Below are 13,920 nucleotides of genomic sequence, written 5' to 3'. Positions count from 1 at the left end.
AGTGAATGACTCGATTTCATCCGCGCTGATCGCGCATTCAGAGCATTGGCGCATTTCGGATGTGTAAAATTACCGCGCACGCTTTAATGTGATACAATCCTTCCGGGTGCGCGTTTTGACCGACTTCCCCAACAGGAGTACACGTGAACTTGACCTCCTTCTGAAGGGCAGTGAACTGGTTCATAGTCAATATTTGTTTACATACTAAAACTTGTATTCTCTCCCAATAGAATTTATTCGATAATCGAATAAACATATTTGTCAATTTGGAAATGAGGGCATATTTGGAAAATCTTAGCTGAAGCCAAGAAAAATTACACCCAGTAGTCATGTAATGTGAATGTTTGTTTGTGAAATTCCATTTGAAAGACAGAATATTAGAGCCCTTTAAAACAACTTCTAGAAAAAAAAACCCTCAAAGGACAGTGTATTATTGTTTTTTTTTTTTAACCTCTCATTGCCCCAAGGGAGGGGGCTCCTACATGTACATGAAAGTTGAAGGAAAATAAATTTCCATCACATGTGGAAAATAAACATGTGGAAAATAAATTTCCATCACTCGATTGTTTATAGTTGAATGGAACTCCCTATTTTAGCCTTAAAATTCAACAAGGAAATTTTCAAAACTCAATTACATTTACATTTTGAAAAAATGATATGCGAAAATATCCACAATATGTCTGATTAGAATTTAATGTAAGTTAATTGCATTTTGTAAAAAACAAAACTAATCGTTCATGTAAGACTAATCTACAACTTTCGTTCATTTACATTCAGGGAAACACTTTCTGGAAAAGCTCATAAATTTTTTCAACATTACATATTATTTTGCCAATTCATGGTCAAATGACTAATAATCAAATACTCAGTTGGGCCATTTCATAACATTCCTGTTTGGAAATTGGCCCTTTAAACAAACTGGTAATATACCACAAGGTTAAAAATGAAACCTGTGGGACATTCTAGAAATAAACGTGGTAATTAGACCTTCTGATCATAAGGGATAAATACCAATTAATGCAACAGGCCATATTGATTGGATCGGAGAGTTATTACAACAGACATAAGTTTTAGTGTGAATGCATCTTCCAAAGTGCACTTAATTTCTAGCCATTCATCAAAAGAATTCCTATTTTTCCTACCTGAACATGTATACTGAACAAATTTCATATAGGATAGATTCATTTAATGGGATGATCCGGGCTGTAAGTATTTATAGTTGAATATTCTATGAGCAAAATGCCAAAAATTTCATCAAAATCGGATAACAAATAACAAAGTTATTGAAGTTTAAATTTTAGCAATATTTTGTGAAAATAGTCGTCATGAATATTCATTAGGTGGGCTGATGTCACATCTCCACTTGTTCTTTTGTATTCTATTATATGAAAATAGGTTTATTCAAATATTTTCCTCCAAGAACAAGAAAAATTGGATTGACATCTGATTTAGTGCATTAGATATTTATTGCTGCAACTTATTTCATTATAATGAAGACATAAACTTTGTATGAAATAATGAAAAAATGTGATTTTATGTAATAACATGAGAAAACGGAAAGTGGAGATGTGACATCATCAGCCCACCTAATGAATATTCATGATGACTGTTTTCACAAAATATTGCTAAACTTCAAACTTCAATAACTTTATTATTTGTTATCCGATTTTGATGAAATTTTCGGCATTTTGCTCAGTGAATTCTACTCTATGTACACCAAGATATAAATATTTTCAGCCTGGACCATCCCTTTTAATATAGACCTTTTTTTCTAACCTGACAAAGGCTTAGTGCATCAGGCCTGAACAGGGGTCAGTGTAACATGCACCTTCTATACTGCATTCCAGATTTAGCAATGCATCTAGACTTTCTAGTTTTCTACCTGAGCATCTGTTTAGTCATCAGATCTGAACAGGGCCTTACAAGCGTGGCTGAACATGCATGTGCAGCAAAAACTATGGTGTTAACTGGTGTACATAGAGGATCACATCATTTATTTTACACCGGTGTTAAATTGGTGGTGTTATTTTTACACCTATAGGTGTTATTACAACACCTATGGTTGCTACCTTTACACTCTTTGGTGTTATGTTCAATCTCTAGGGTGTTATTTTAATACCTCAGGATGTGGTCCTCTATTAACACAAATTGGTGTCAGTTTTAACACCACAGTTTTAACAGTGTGACTAAGTACATCAGATCTGAATGGGGGCTTTTGAGTGTAAACAACCCTTTTGTGGTCTAGATGCAATGAAGCATGATATATCAGTATTGATAGCTCATCCCACAAGTCCCACCGGTCTTTACATGCCTCGTTAATTCACTGTCCTATTGATATTAATATGTTGCAATTGAAGTTGAATATGCTTTTAGCATAATGGGTTTATCATCTAATAAAATTGCAATTAATAAAAGTCATTGGACTTGTAATGCAATTTGGTACGTCGTAGCCTTGTAAATGTATGACAACACATAGTCGCTTGTTCGATGTGAAAATATTTAGGGATAAGAAAAGAGTATTCATAGTGGATCAGAAGGAAGATGACATAAAGATACGCAAGCTGTCTCAATTCAGTGGATTTACAATACGGTACGCCATCTATTGGTAGTAGCGGACAGGCCGAAATTCGCAACGCCTCACAGGAAAGAGTCTACATCTGCTGTACGCAGTACGCGCTAGTACTAAAATGCATGCCTTCATGTGGTTATTCAGCACTGGCTAATGCGACTAGCTCGACCGAATATGCGATTTACTAGGTTCCAGGAGGTGGGAGAGAAATTTGCCAGCATATTTCTGAGCGAAATTTACAATCTTGCCATTATATGGTTTTCAATTTTGAAGCATCAAAGTCCATTACTGTAAACTAGCACTGTGTAGTGCCTGCTCCTGCACACGATGTCGACCGCAAAGTTAAAGACAATTTGCTCGTTCGCTGCAACCGATCGATGGTGCACCATATCATTTATCCAATGAATTGAATTGATGGCATCACACCAGCTGATTATAAAAAACATAGGTTGTCTCCAAGACAGCTGTACTATAATAATAGAGCAGTATTTAATCGGTAGAAAGCTGGTTGCAAGTGATATTTCAAATTATTTATATATTTTCTTTACAATTTTCCAGACAGAAATGATTTATATTCTAGTCAAATTCGACTAGAAAATATTCAAATACAACTAGAATAAAAGTTTCTTCCAGATGACCACTTAATCTGGTCATAATTGGTTTGAGATTGAATAGAAAAGGAGAATATTCAACCCTGTCTACAGTCAGTTACACTTATTCAAAATTGTGTGATGTTAACAACAAAAAATGAAATTGCAACAACTATACGCATCTGTGCAACTTCAAATTTCAACTGCACTTTTCCCCCATTTAGACGTTTGGCTAGCATCGCATGTAGGCTAATTAACTTATTAGCTAATTGACAGTCTCTGGTGGATCAAGATTGATACCCTACATTAGCGGTGATAAGAAACCAAGATTAGTTCAATCTTTCTCTTAATTAATTATGTCCTCGGCTTACAAGCAATGTACTTCAGTCTGAATATATTCCAGATTTGACATCGTTCCAGCAATATTTCCATTTCGGTATTGCATGTGAGACTAGTAGTAATTAATTAATGGATATTTTGAGTGTATCAAATGACAATCATAGAATAAAAATGTAACTGTCAATAGATACAATTGATAGCTTTTTCACTGAGTTCATTGAATGGCCAATGGACATATTTCTTGTCTTGGGGTGGAGGAGGGGGGGGGGGGTGGGGGAGAAGGGTTGAAATTACAGAAAGAACCTTTGGGAGGCCTGATTTACATCCATGACACTATACATTCATAAAAAATAAATAAAACACAATTTTAATTGAATGATGTATCTAAAATTTTAAGTGGTGAGTTTATGTATACTGTATCACTTAATAGGAACCACCCATACAATACAACCAGTTTTCATTTTCTTGTGAAAAGAATCTGAGGAATCAATAACATCAAAGAAAACAACCACTTGATACATCCAATAAACGGAACAAAATATAATTCGAATTTTGCTTGTATCATAATTAAGTCATCCCAACTTACTGGATCTGGATATGCCTTAGTGATTGTCATGGCAACTGCACGTTTGCATTTAACAATGTAATCAAAGGTGGGACAAGTTTAATAATACAATGTTAATAAGCTGTACAAGGTAATAATACTTTGCGATGTGACAGCCACTGTTCAAGTGGCACTGTGAATTGCTGATTAGTTCAAAAAATTATCCCCCTTGAGAGAAAAGAAAGCATAAAGAGCACAATCACTTGATGATTTATTTTTTTTGTATTTTGTTTTTATTGAGAGGATCAAACATAATACATAGAGAAAAAAACATAATTGTATTTTCACTTGATGATTTAATTTATATAGGGCTTGGTGAAGATAGAAATTAATCTGTGTGATGATATCAATAAGAAAAGTTAGGAAGAGGAGAAGTAGGGGCAAGAGAGGTACTAGTTTACTGTAGGGAGGGAAGGAAAAGGGTGGATGACGGTGTGGAAGGGAAAAAGAGGGAAGGGGGTGACAAGGAAACAAGGAAGAGGAAGAAAGGGGAAATGAGGGAAGGGGGAAGAGGGGAAGTGGAAAGACGGGATAGAAAGAAAAATGGGATAAAGAAGAATGAAAGGAGAAAGGAAAGGAACATGAAGAGGTTAAATGTTGGTGAGGAGTGGGAAGAAGAGGGATGAGGGAGAGGGGAAAGGGTGTAGGTAGAAGAGGAAGGGGGGCATTGAAAAGGAGAAATGGAAATTAGGAGGTGGGGGGACATTGGAGAAAAGAGGAGGAACAAAGGAAGACAAGGGGAGGAAGACGAAGGGTGGAAGCAGTGGTGAAGAGGAAGAGGGAAAGCTGGAAGAATGGGCTGAATAAGAGGGGAATGAGGGTAAGAAAATGAAAAAAAGTGTGGAGTAGGAGAAAGGGAAAAGAAGGAATAATAGCAGCAAGAGGGGAAACTGAGGAAGAAGACAAAGGAGGGATGGAGCAACCCCTACAGAAATTTAAGCGTGCCGCTTGCTAGTAACTAGCATGCGACTAGCAGGGCGCTCGCTTAATAAGCAAGTGCATGCTAGCGAACAGTCCCTGCTCGCTAAAAGATCGCTTAACTATTACTCTGCACGCATATTACACGCTTATTAAGCTAGCCGCATGCTAGTTACTAGCATGCCGCAATCTTGCGCAAGCTAGTCGCACACTTCCCGCAAGCTTGGAAATATCTGTAGGGGAACAGACTGAGAGTAAAACAAAAAGATGGCAAAGCTTCCTTCTTAACATTCATGTACATGTACCTTCATATTATGACATAATAATAATATGAACATATTTTAGAAAATGAGGTGTGACCTCAGGAAATACTATTTCTTTGCATGAAAATCAAGTGCGTAATATTAGGGCCCCTTCTAAATCGGGCAGCAAAATCAAGAGGTGCATGTTCGGAAAATACGGCGGGATTTTCGAATTAGTGAGATATTTTCTTCTTGGGGCCGTTGCAGAAAGAGTTGCGTTTAAACGCAAGTCAAAAAATCAAACGCAAGTCCCAAATGCTCGCTGTTGATTGGTTGAAAATCAAGTTGCGCATGATTTTTAGAGTTGCGATTGATTACAACTCTTTCTGCAACGGGCCCCGTTGCAGAAAGAGTTGCGATCAATCGCAACTCTAAAAATCATGCGCAACTTGATTTTCAACCAATCTTTAAAATTTATTTTTAAAATATTTTATACAACAAATTGATGAAAGATTATTTGTTCAAATATTTAACTTGGCATCGTTTTTATCGTTTGGGAACAAAGTGCATAGCTTTAGGTCCCCCATCATACAGCATTAATGTACTTAATATTGAACTGTAGAGTAGTCATGTTCAAGGCTATCATCATCAGAGATTCCATTCATGCTAAAATAACCTGCAGATCCTAATAATGGAAACTATTACCCTTTTCATCAACCCATCCTCCAATTAGCCGCCAAGAGTAATGCGGATAATTCAATAAAAATTGCGTTGACAAACTCCGAAAATAATCCGCACTATTTTTACGGGCGCCCGTCCTGAAAAAAGGTAGATAATCGTCATGACAACTGGACACGCCCCCTCCGATGCGGTGGTGTTGGAAAAGGGTGACCTTGTGACCGCATCATGGCAATTATCCGCACTATTTGGAAAATTGGGTTCATAAAGTCAAAATCTGGTCCCGATGCTGCTATTATGCGGATAATAGCAGCATCAAAATAATGCGGATAACTCTGGTCCTCCTCCGATTTTACAACCAAATTATGCTGCTATTAGCCGCATAATTGGGTTTATGGAAGGGGTATATGATGCACCTGGTACGTACTTTGGAAGAGAATGGCATTTTGATTGACAATGTTCTATCACTAATTTATGATATAACAAAGCTGTTATGTTCAGACTTTGAACGGAAACAGACATGACAATGACCAAAGATCAAGATCAATTATCAGCTCATAGAGACTGATCATGTACAGTATGTAGATTGCAGCAATTAGCAAAACGATGACTCAGTCTGTATTCAGTCTGCTCTGAAACTGCATACCCATACCAGACGTGAACCACACCCAAAATTCATATTTGACATCTCACCTCAAGTTTGAGAAAAGAAAAGTGTTGTTGAATATTAATCACTTTATGATTCATTTCTAGTTTGTAAAACTAAGATAAATATACATACACAACAATATTTTTCTTTCCATCCCCCCACTCTTTCATCTCTCTCTCTTCATTTTTGGAAGGGAGGTTTGCCTGAGGGGCGGTACCCCTTCCCAACCTCTGTTGTAATCAGTAATCACCAAAGTGATATCAAAGGTCAAGTCCATCTCATAAAATTGTTGATTTGAATCAACAAAGAAAAATCAGACAAGCATAATGCTGAAAATTTCATTAAAATGGGATGTAAAATATTGAAAGTTATGACATTTTTAAAGTTTCACTTAATTTCACAAACATCCTGGTGGGTATGCAAATGAGGAGACTGATGACGTCATCCACTCACTATTTCTTTTGTACATGTATTTATTATGTGAAATAGGGAATATTCTACTTTTCTCCTCCTTGTCAAGTGAAACAACAATTAATTCCTCCTTGAACATGTGGAATGAGCATTGTTTAATACTACATGTATATGATTCAGTCAAGTTGGTCCTCATTGTCAAATCTATAAAACTAGCACATCAATGATGTGGAGCTCATCCAGCATCTCGCAACAAAATTTAACACAATTCTAATTCCAGCCCAGTTGACACTGTAGTGAATTATATTGGTGACATAAATTGAGGATATAGAATTGAAATTGATGAAGACATTACATAGAAACATTTTTTTGTGATCCATGAATAAATTTCATATGAATTAAGTATTAATAATTATCTAGTAAAAGTTTCTTAACTCTGTGTAGAACCTTGGTGAACCTAATGTAGCTCTCAGATGGAACAAAAAATAACCAAAGTCATTCAAAAAATAAATAAGTAATTTTTGTGAGTTTTGAAAATATATGAATAAATTAGCATATTTAATAAGTTTCAAAATTCTATGTTGAAATTTTGTATCACCACCTTGAGGTATTATATAAAGCAAACAAAATTGAAATTGATCAACAAATGAAAAATCGGTCAACATATAAAGAAGTTCAAGCATTTTATGTGAATTTTTAAAAATTATATGCATAAATTAATTTTGCATAAATTAGCATAAAAATTGTTCTAATCAAAATTTCCAAATTCTGTGTAGAAGATTGGTGAACCTCATGAAGCTCTACCAGATGGAAGAATAAAAAATCAAATTCGGTCAACAAATAAAGAAGAAGAAGCATTTTATGTGAATTTTTCAAAATTGGCATAAATCAATTTCGCATAAATTAGCATAAAAATTGTTCTGGTCAAAATTTCAAAATTCTGTGTAGAAGTTTGGTGAACCTCATGAAGCTCTTATATAATAAGCCGGCTAACCCTGCTTTTTTGCAGGGCCAGATAGTACCGTACTATTTACCGTGCTAGCCCACTTTGCTAAAACGTAGTGTGAAAACGAAGTGGGCTAAGCTCAACCCCGGGAAATTGGTGGGGCTAAGACCCCCCCTTAGCCCCACCAATTTAGGACAAAAAGTGCAGTGTGAAAAGGCATATTAGACTGTCCGCCATGTGAACTTGGCAGTCTATCTCCTAAATTGGTTGTCATTTGACACTCACTCTGCGAGATCAATGGCAGCTATTAGCACTTAAATCCCAATTATCCCCATCTGTCACTTGTGATATATATCACTTTCCAACCAAGGGATCCAATGGATTAACGACAATGCTCCAATATCAGATCACCTAGGCTACACAGTCTCTTCATAGTTCACGTGGTATTGTTTTATCATTGATTTATTAACTACACGTTGAAGGTTCAAAGTTCAGCATTTTTAAGATGTGAGTGGTGGGGATTTAGTCATATCTCAAAATATGTCTTTTATTTGTTTGAACAGTGAGCTGGAAGCCTGCTTCAGCCTTCAGGTGTGATTTAAGGCATTTTTAAACCGCCTCGATCACAAGAATCCCCGTTAAATTACGAGAACTTTTTAAGGCTAAAAAATACTCGTTAATTATTCCTGCATTCACACCGCCCCGAAACACATCCTTCGGGATAAGTTCCCGAAGTTACGAGCATGCGCAGTGTGGTCTGATAAGCAGGCAAGGCGGGAGATTCAAAATCTCTAGCCCAGCAGCCACCCACGCCGCCGCGCCCAACGACACGCTGGGGATAAAAGTTCCCGTAATTTGCTTTCACATCGCCAAAATACCTGCGACCTTGGAAAAATCCCCACGAAAGTTCTCATAATTTCGCCAAGTACCTACTATTTAGCGGTATTTTCTTTCGGGGAGATTACGCGTAGTTTGCTTTCACATTACCAAAATACCTGGTATTTTCTGATCGGGGTAAATTTCCCGATCAGAGAATACCTGGAACTGGCGAACTTCGAGGCGGTCTGAAACCACCTTTAGATGATGTGGAACATATGGTTTCATTTGCCGCAAAATTGGTTTCCTATTAATAGAATTAAGGGCTAAGAAAGGGACTTACACAGAGATATTATGACATAATGTTTCATGAAAGTCATTTTGAAATGTATATCATTATTCAGAATTTATTTTTGAAATAACTGTGTATTAAAAATTGGCACAATGTTAGTTTCCCATAATATAATATAATCCAGGAGGACAAATTCATTAACTTTATAAAAAGTAGTATGTGTGTCATTCACTTCTTTCTATTACTCTGACACCATTGTTATCTCTGCATGATTTAAACTTCTTTTGTGCACTCATGCTAATAATTCCTAGAAAACTGTACGCCCTTTATATCTGTAGTTTATACCAGCAATTATTTCAGCGGTTGAAATGTAACCAAAGAATTGTTTTTAGGTTACAGGTGATCTGAAAATAAATGTAGACTCTATTTGCTACATGTATATTATAAATTCCTCAGCTTCAGATAAGATAGCTACCTCAGATCGCCAATATGTACAGTAAAGAGAAAAAATACACATCATTCCTCTCATCAGCATTAAATACTTAATAACCATAATTATTTCCTTCCTATTAATTATTAAGCTCTAGTGCGTCCATGTGTAAACAATTATTTTACAGTTGTGCATCAATCAGATAAGACTATTGACACCTGAAGAGACCATCCTTGAATGTCAATTTCCGAGAAACATTAAAACTAGCTGTTTAAAAATTAAACAATGCTGTTTAGTCCTTTAACAGTTTAAACAACCATGCTTGATTTATTGAAGACTAAATATAAACAATTGCAACTTTTTAAAAAGATTTTGAAATGCTTGTGTAAAAATGTTTAACAACAACTAAAGTTCATAAAGTGAAAAAAAAAGTATTGTATAAAAATCTTAACATTTTACTGTTCAAGACTTGAACCTCAAAACCACTGCATCATAACTTTTTTGTACTGTAGTTGGGGAGGGATTCATCATGACAGAAAGTGCCTGCATCAAATAGTGTCCACTTTAATAATGTAAAAAGGGGAAACCCCCCACTCCCCATAACATGATATTTACCTTTTCTAGAAGATAGTTGTTAATGTGTCCGCCAATAGGATCTCCTTTGAAGTCAAAGTTGATATCCATGTACTTGCCAAAGCGGCTGGAGTTGTCATTCCTGTTTGTCTTGGCATTCCCGAATGCTTCCAGGAGAGCATTGGATTGGATCAAGATGTTTTTTACTCTACAAGGTTTTGATAAAAAAAATATTAAACAAAACTTAATGTATAAAATAGACTTGTTTTATTAAAGATTTAATGGCCCGTATTCTGAAGTCAGGTTTAACTTAAACTCAGATTTAAAGTTGTAGTTTAAGTATGGGAAGCCAAAAGTATCAACATTTCTATTAAGTTGTATGTTTCTTGTGTTTACTGTGCTCTTTCCTGATTCATCGATGGTGAAGACAATCATCTATTTATACTTCCTAGACAATCATGATGAATGATTTGAGAGCCAAGTGAGCTGAAGTATGATATCTCTACTGTTTAATCGTGATTTATGTATTTTCGCTATCCTGAGATTAAGTTAAACCTGCTATCAGAATACTGGCGCAAGCCAGGGCCTCATGACATCTGAACTGAATTATATATTCATGAGGAACGTTTTCCTAATGAATATACATGAGTCATGATATTACCGGCCACCTAGTAAACCAATGAAATGTAAAAGCAGTTTCGTCTTGGGCATATTCAATGCTCTTTGATATTTCGTTGTCACTCTTCGGCAAGAATCCACAGGTTGCCATTCAAGATGAGCTAATGAATATTCAATATGACATCATAGCAGTCAGCGCTCTCATTGGATGATTTTTCAGTTTTTGGTTGGTATATTGGTGAAAACAATTAAAAACAAAAGAAAGTCGGTGAAATTCGGCTCAGAGGTCAAGAGGCCGTCTTGTGGCGCTCTGCTTCGCTCTCTCCCTTGCTTCGCCATGCTCGCTCGAAAAGCAGCCGACAGGGCATTGACAAGAGGCTAACAATGACCTATCAAAAGACTGGTATCTCTACCTATATAGGTGGAAACAATTCGGGGCCTATTCAGCATATAATACAATGTATAACTGTGAAGCTGCAAAAATAATAATGTTTCGATGTACAGAAGAACACTAAAGGGCTTAGAGTATACATGTATGTTAAATATATTAAAACAAGACAATGTATAGGAATAATTGGAAATGAAATACCAGTATACTTGAAGAGGGAAATATTTCAGCTTCAAATTGTCTATTAAATACTTGTAATAAACAGCAAGAGTAAAAACTACCTCACAACCATATTCAAGGAACGTCCTGCACAATATTAAAACTTTCAGAGGTGTTTGTTTTAGAAATTTCCTCTTGAGGAGGTTTCAATTCCATGAAAAAAAAGTTCCACTAAACCAAATTATACTTTGAACTTTTCTAAACCACTTGTAAACTTGCGGCTTCATAGTTTTGATATAAACAATAATTGAAATATCTCTGATATTTATACATGTACAGTAAATGTACATGAACATTGCATGCTGAAAACATACTGTACTAGTAAGGATTTCCATTCTTTGTTGACAATGAGTACATTTCATGAGGTTCTGAAGTGATCTACAAATGGCCGTTCACAGTTTCTCTGGACTGGTTCCCACTGAATCGATTCTGGGAGGATTTATCCAGAAAAGTGACTGTGAATGTACTTTAAAGCTAAATTACAGTACACTGTAGTCGCAGTAAAATACTGATTTCGTGAGAAAGTCTGTAAAACCAAGGTTAAGTATTACTATATCATCGTCGATCTAGATCTGGTACAGTTAAGGCCACCGCACAACTTACGGCCCCACTGGTCGGCAACTGGCTTGCGACTGAGTGAGGTGAGATGAATCGCAAGGCAGTCATAAGCCTCGACACCGCACACCTTGCGATCCGATCTGCGACTCCCGCATGCGATTTTTTGGCATAGCATCTGAGAAATTGCGCTTACTAATGCGTATGCATGTTGTTTATCATAATACGCGTTATGCAACTCTGCTGTCTGATTGGCTGGAGGTTGGATTGAGCTTGTGATCTAGTCATAAGGATTCGACATGTCAAATCCTTCCGATTTTCCTTGCGACTTGTCTCTGACCGGTCTGCGACGCTCAAGCTGACCAGAGCTGTGACGTCACATCTCCCCTCACCCAGTCGCAAGCCAGTCGGCGACTGGTCGGGTCGTAAGGTGTGCGGTGGCCTTTACATAAACTGTACTTTGTGAAATCATAAAATCTAAGCTGAAAAACAATCACACTGAAGATCGCCAACACAGATAGGCCCATGTGGGACAGTGTATATTATATTGCTGGAATAAAGGCCTGACAGAAGTGCCCGAATCCGCACCTATTTTGCCTATTTCTCAGCAATTACACAATTTCGTCCAGAATCCTTCGGCACATATTTTTTATTCATATACAGTATGTAAACAGACACTTGGGTGGTCATTATATTGGATTCTGTAAAAAGTCATTTTTAGATCGTTACCACAACTGGAATTTATCTTTAAGAATGTTAAAAGTAAATAGAACACACCTACCTCTCTACCTCTGCTTGTTGACTCACATTTGTGACTGCTGCAATGTATCTCATGATGATCTTTGAGGCTTCTGTCTTCCCTGAGCCACTCTCACCTGTATTGGATAAGAAAGGAATAAACAAAAATAACTACTGAAAAAACATACCTACTCTCTAGTCTCTACCAATGTTTCGCTACTATAATTTCTGAAGTAAATTGCAACTTTGCCTTATCCCAAATTGTCTATTTCATGGGCCTACTACATGTAGTTGGTCCACCATCTATACCTGATAAATTTGTCACGCATCACGAACCGTCCTCTCTGCGCACTTCGATGCGAAAGTTGGTTTTGCAGAAAATGCATTTAAAGAAAAGCTTTTTTAAAAGCAGCAATAAGTGCACCTACAAGGAGAGCAAATTATTTACTGGTGTCTTCGTTCAAAAGTTAAGGTTCCAAAGTTTCATCCCGTATCTTTATATTTTCTTGAAGTTAATTATTTACGCCACAGTGGGCATCATAACAGATAGGGCGGTTCATGGAATAGATATCGCGCCTCGCGATTTCACCATGAACCGTCCGCTCTGTTACGATGCCCACTGTAGCATAAATAATTCACTTCAAGAAAATATAAAGATACGGGATGAAAGTTTGGAATCTGAACTATCGAACAAAGACACCGGTAAATAATTTACTTTCCTTGTAGGTGCACTTATTGCTGGTTTTTTAAAAGCTTTTCTTTAAATGTGTTTTCTGCCAAACTAACTTACGCATCGAAGTGTGCAGAGAGGATGGTTCGTGGTGCGTGCGACGAATTATTAAAATCCATCAAGGTCTGGAGGTTTGAAAGAAAATCCAATTCTAAATCTTTAATCATTAAAGATTTTGAATTGGATTTTCATGAATCCATTTGATCTAATTGGGACGGTTGGGTTTGACTTGTTTACATCTATTCTTTTTTAATACTGCTCTCAGTTGAACCTTCAGTACAATTTCTTATTTTGGATTTCAATTTATACAGCTCTCTAGGTCTCTTACCGCCCTTTCACACAGTAAAATCATAATATGAATAATGATTCCAGTGAAAAATAAGGATAATGATGAATTTTTAGCACGTGTGAAACCAAACTACAATTACGAACGCTTTATTATCACAATCACAAATTCTACTCCGAAGGTGAATTCAAAGTTTCACTCAAAATTACGGTACAAATTTTGCGTGTGAAAGGCTTGACCTCCAAAACATCTGGTATGTCTCTTTTCAAGCACTTCCATGTCATGCACTCATTGTCGCATACATTCATAATTCCGAAGCTTTGTTATTC

General features: G+C 36.5%; 1 protein-coding gene across 1 annotated transcript in view; it reads right to left on the bottom strand.

Moving 5' to 3' along the window:
• Window positions 1–13,920, bottom strand: part of LOC121426947 (unconventional myosin-Id-like) — a 77,242-nt gene that overhangs the window by 41,823 nt on the left and 21,499 nt on the right. Inside the window, 2 exon segments of the mRNA XM_041623366.1 lie at window positions 10,100–10,265; window positions 12,619–12,712. Of these exon segments, the coding sequence (XP_041479300.1) occupies window positions 10,100–10,265; window positions 12,619–12,712 (260 nt within the window).

The sequence above is a fragment of the Lytechinus variegatus genome, chromosome 13 (genome assembly GCF_018143015.1).
Source record: "Lytechinus variegatus isolate NC3 chromosome 13, Lvar_3.0, whole genome shotgun sequence".
NCBI lineage: Eukaryota > Metazoa > Echinodermata > Echinoidea > Temnopleuroida > Toxopneustidae > Lytechinus > Lytechinus variegatus.
This window is presented reverse-complemented; position numbering and strand designations above follow the sequence as displayed.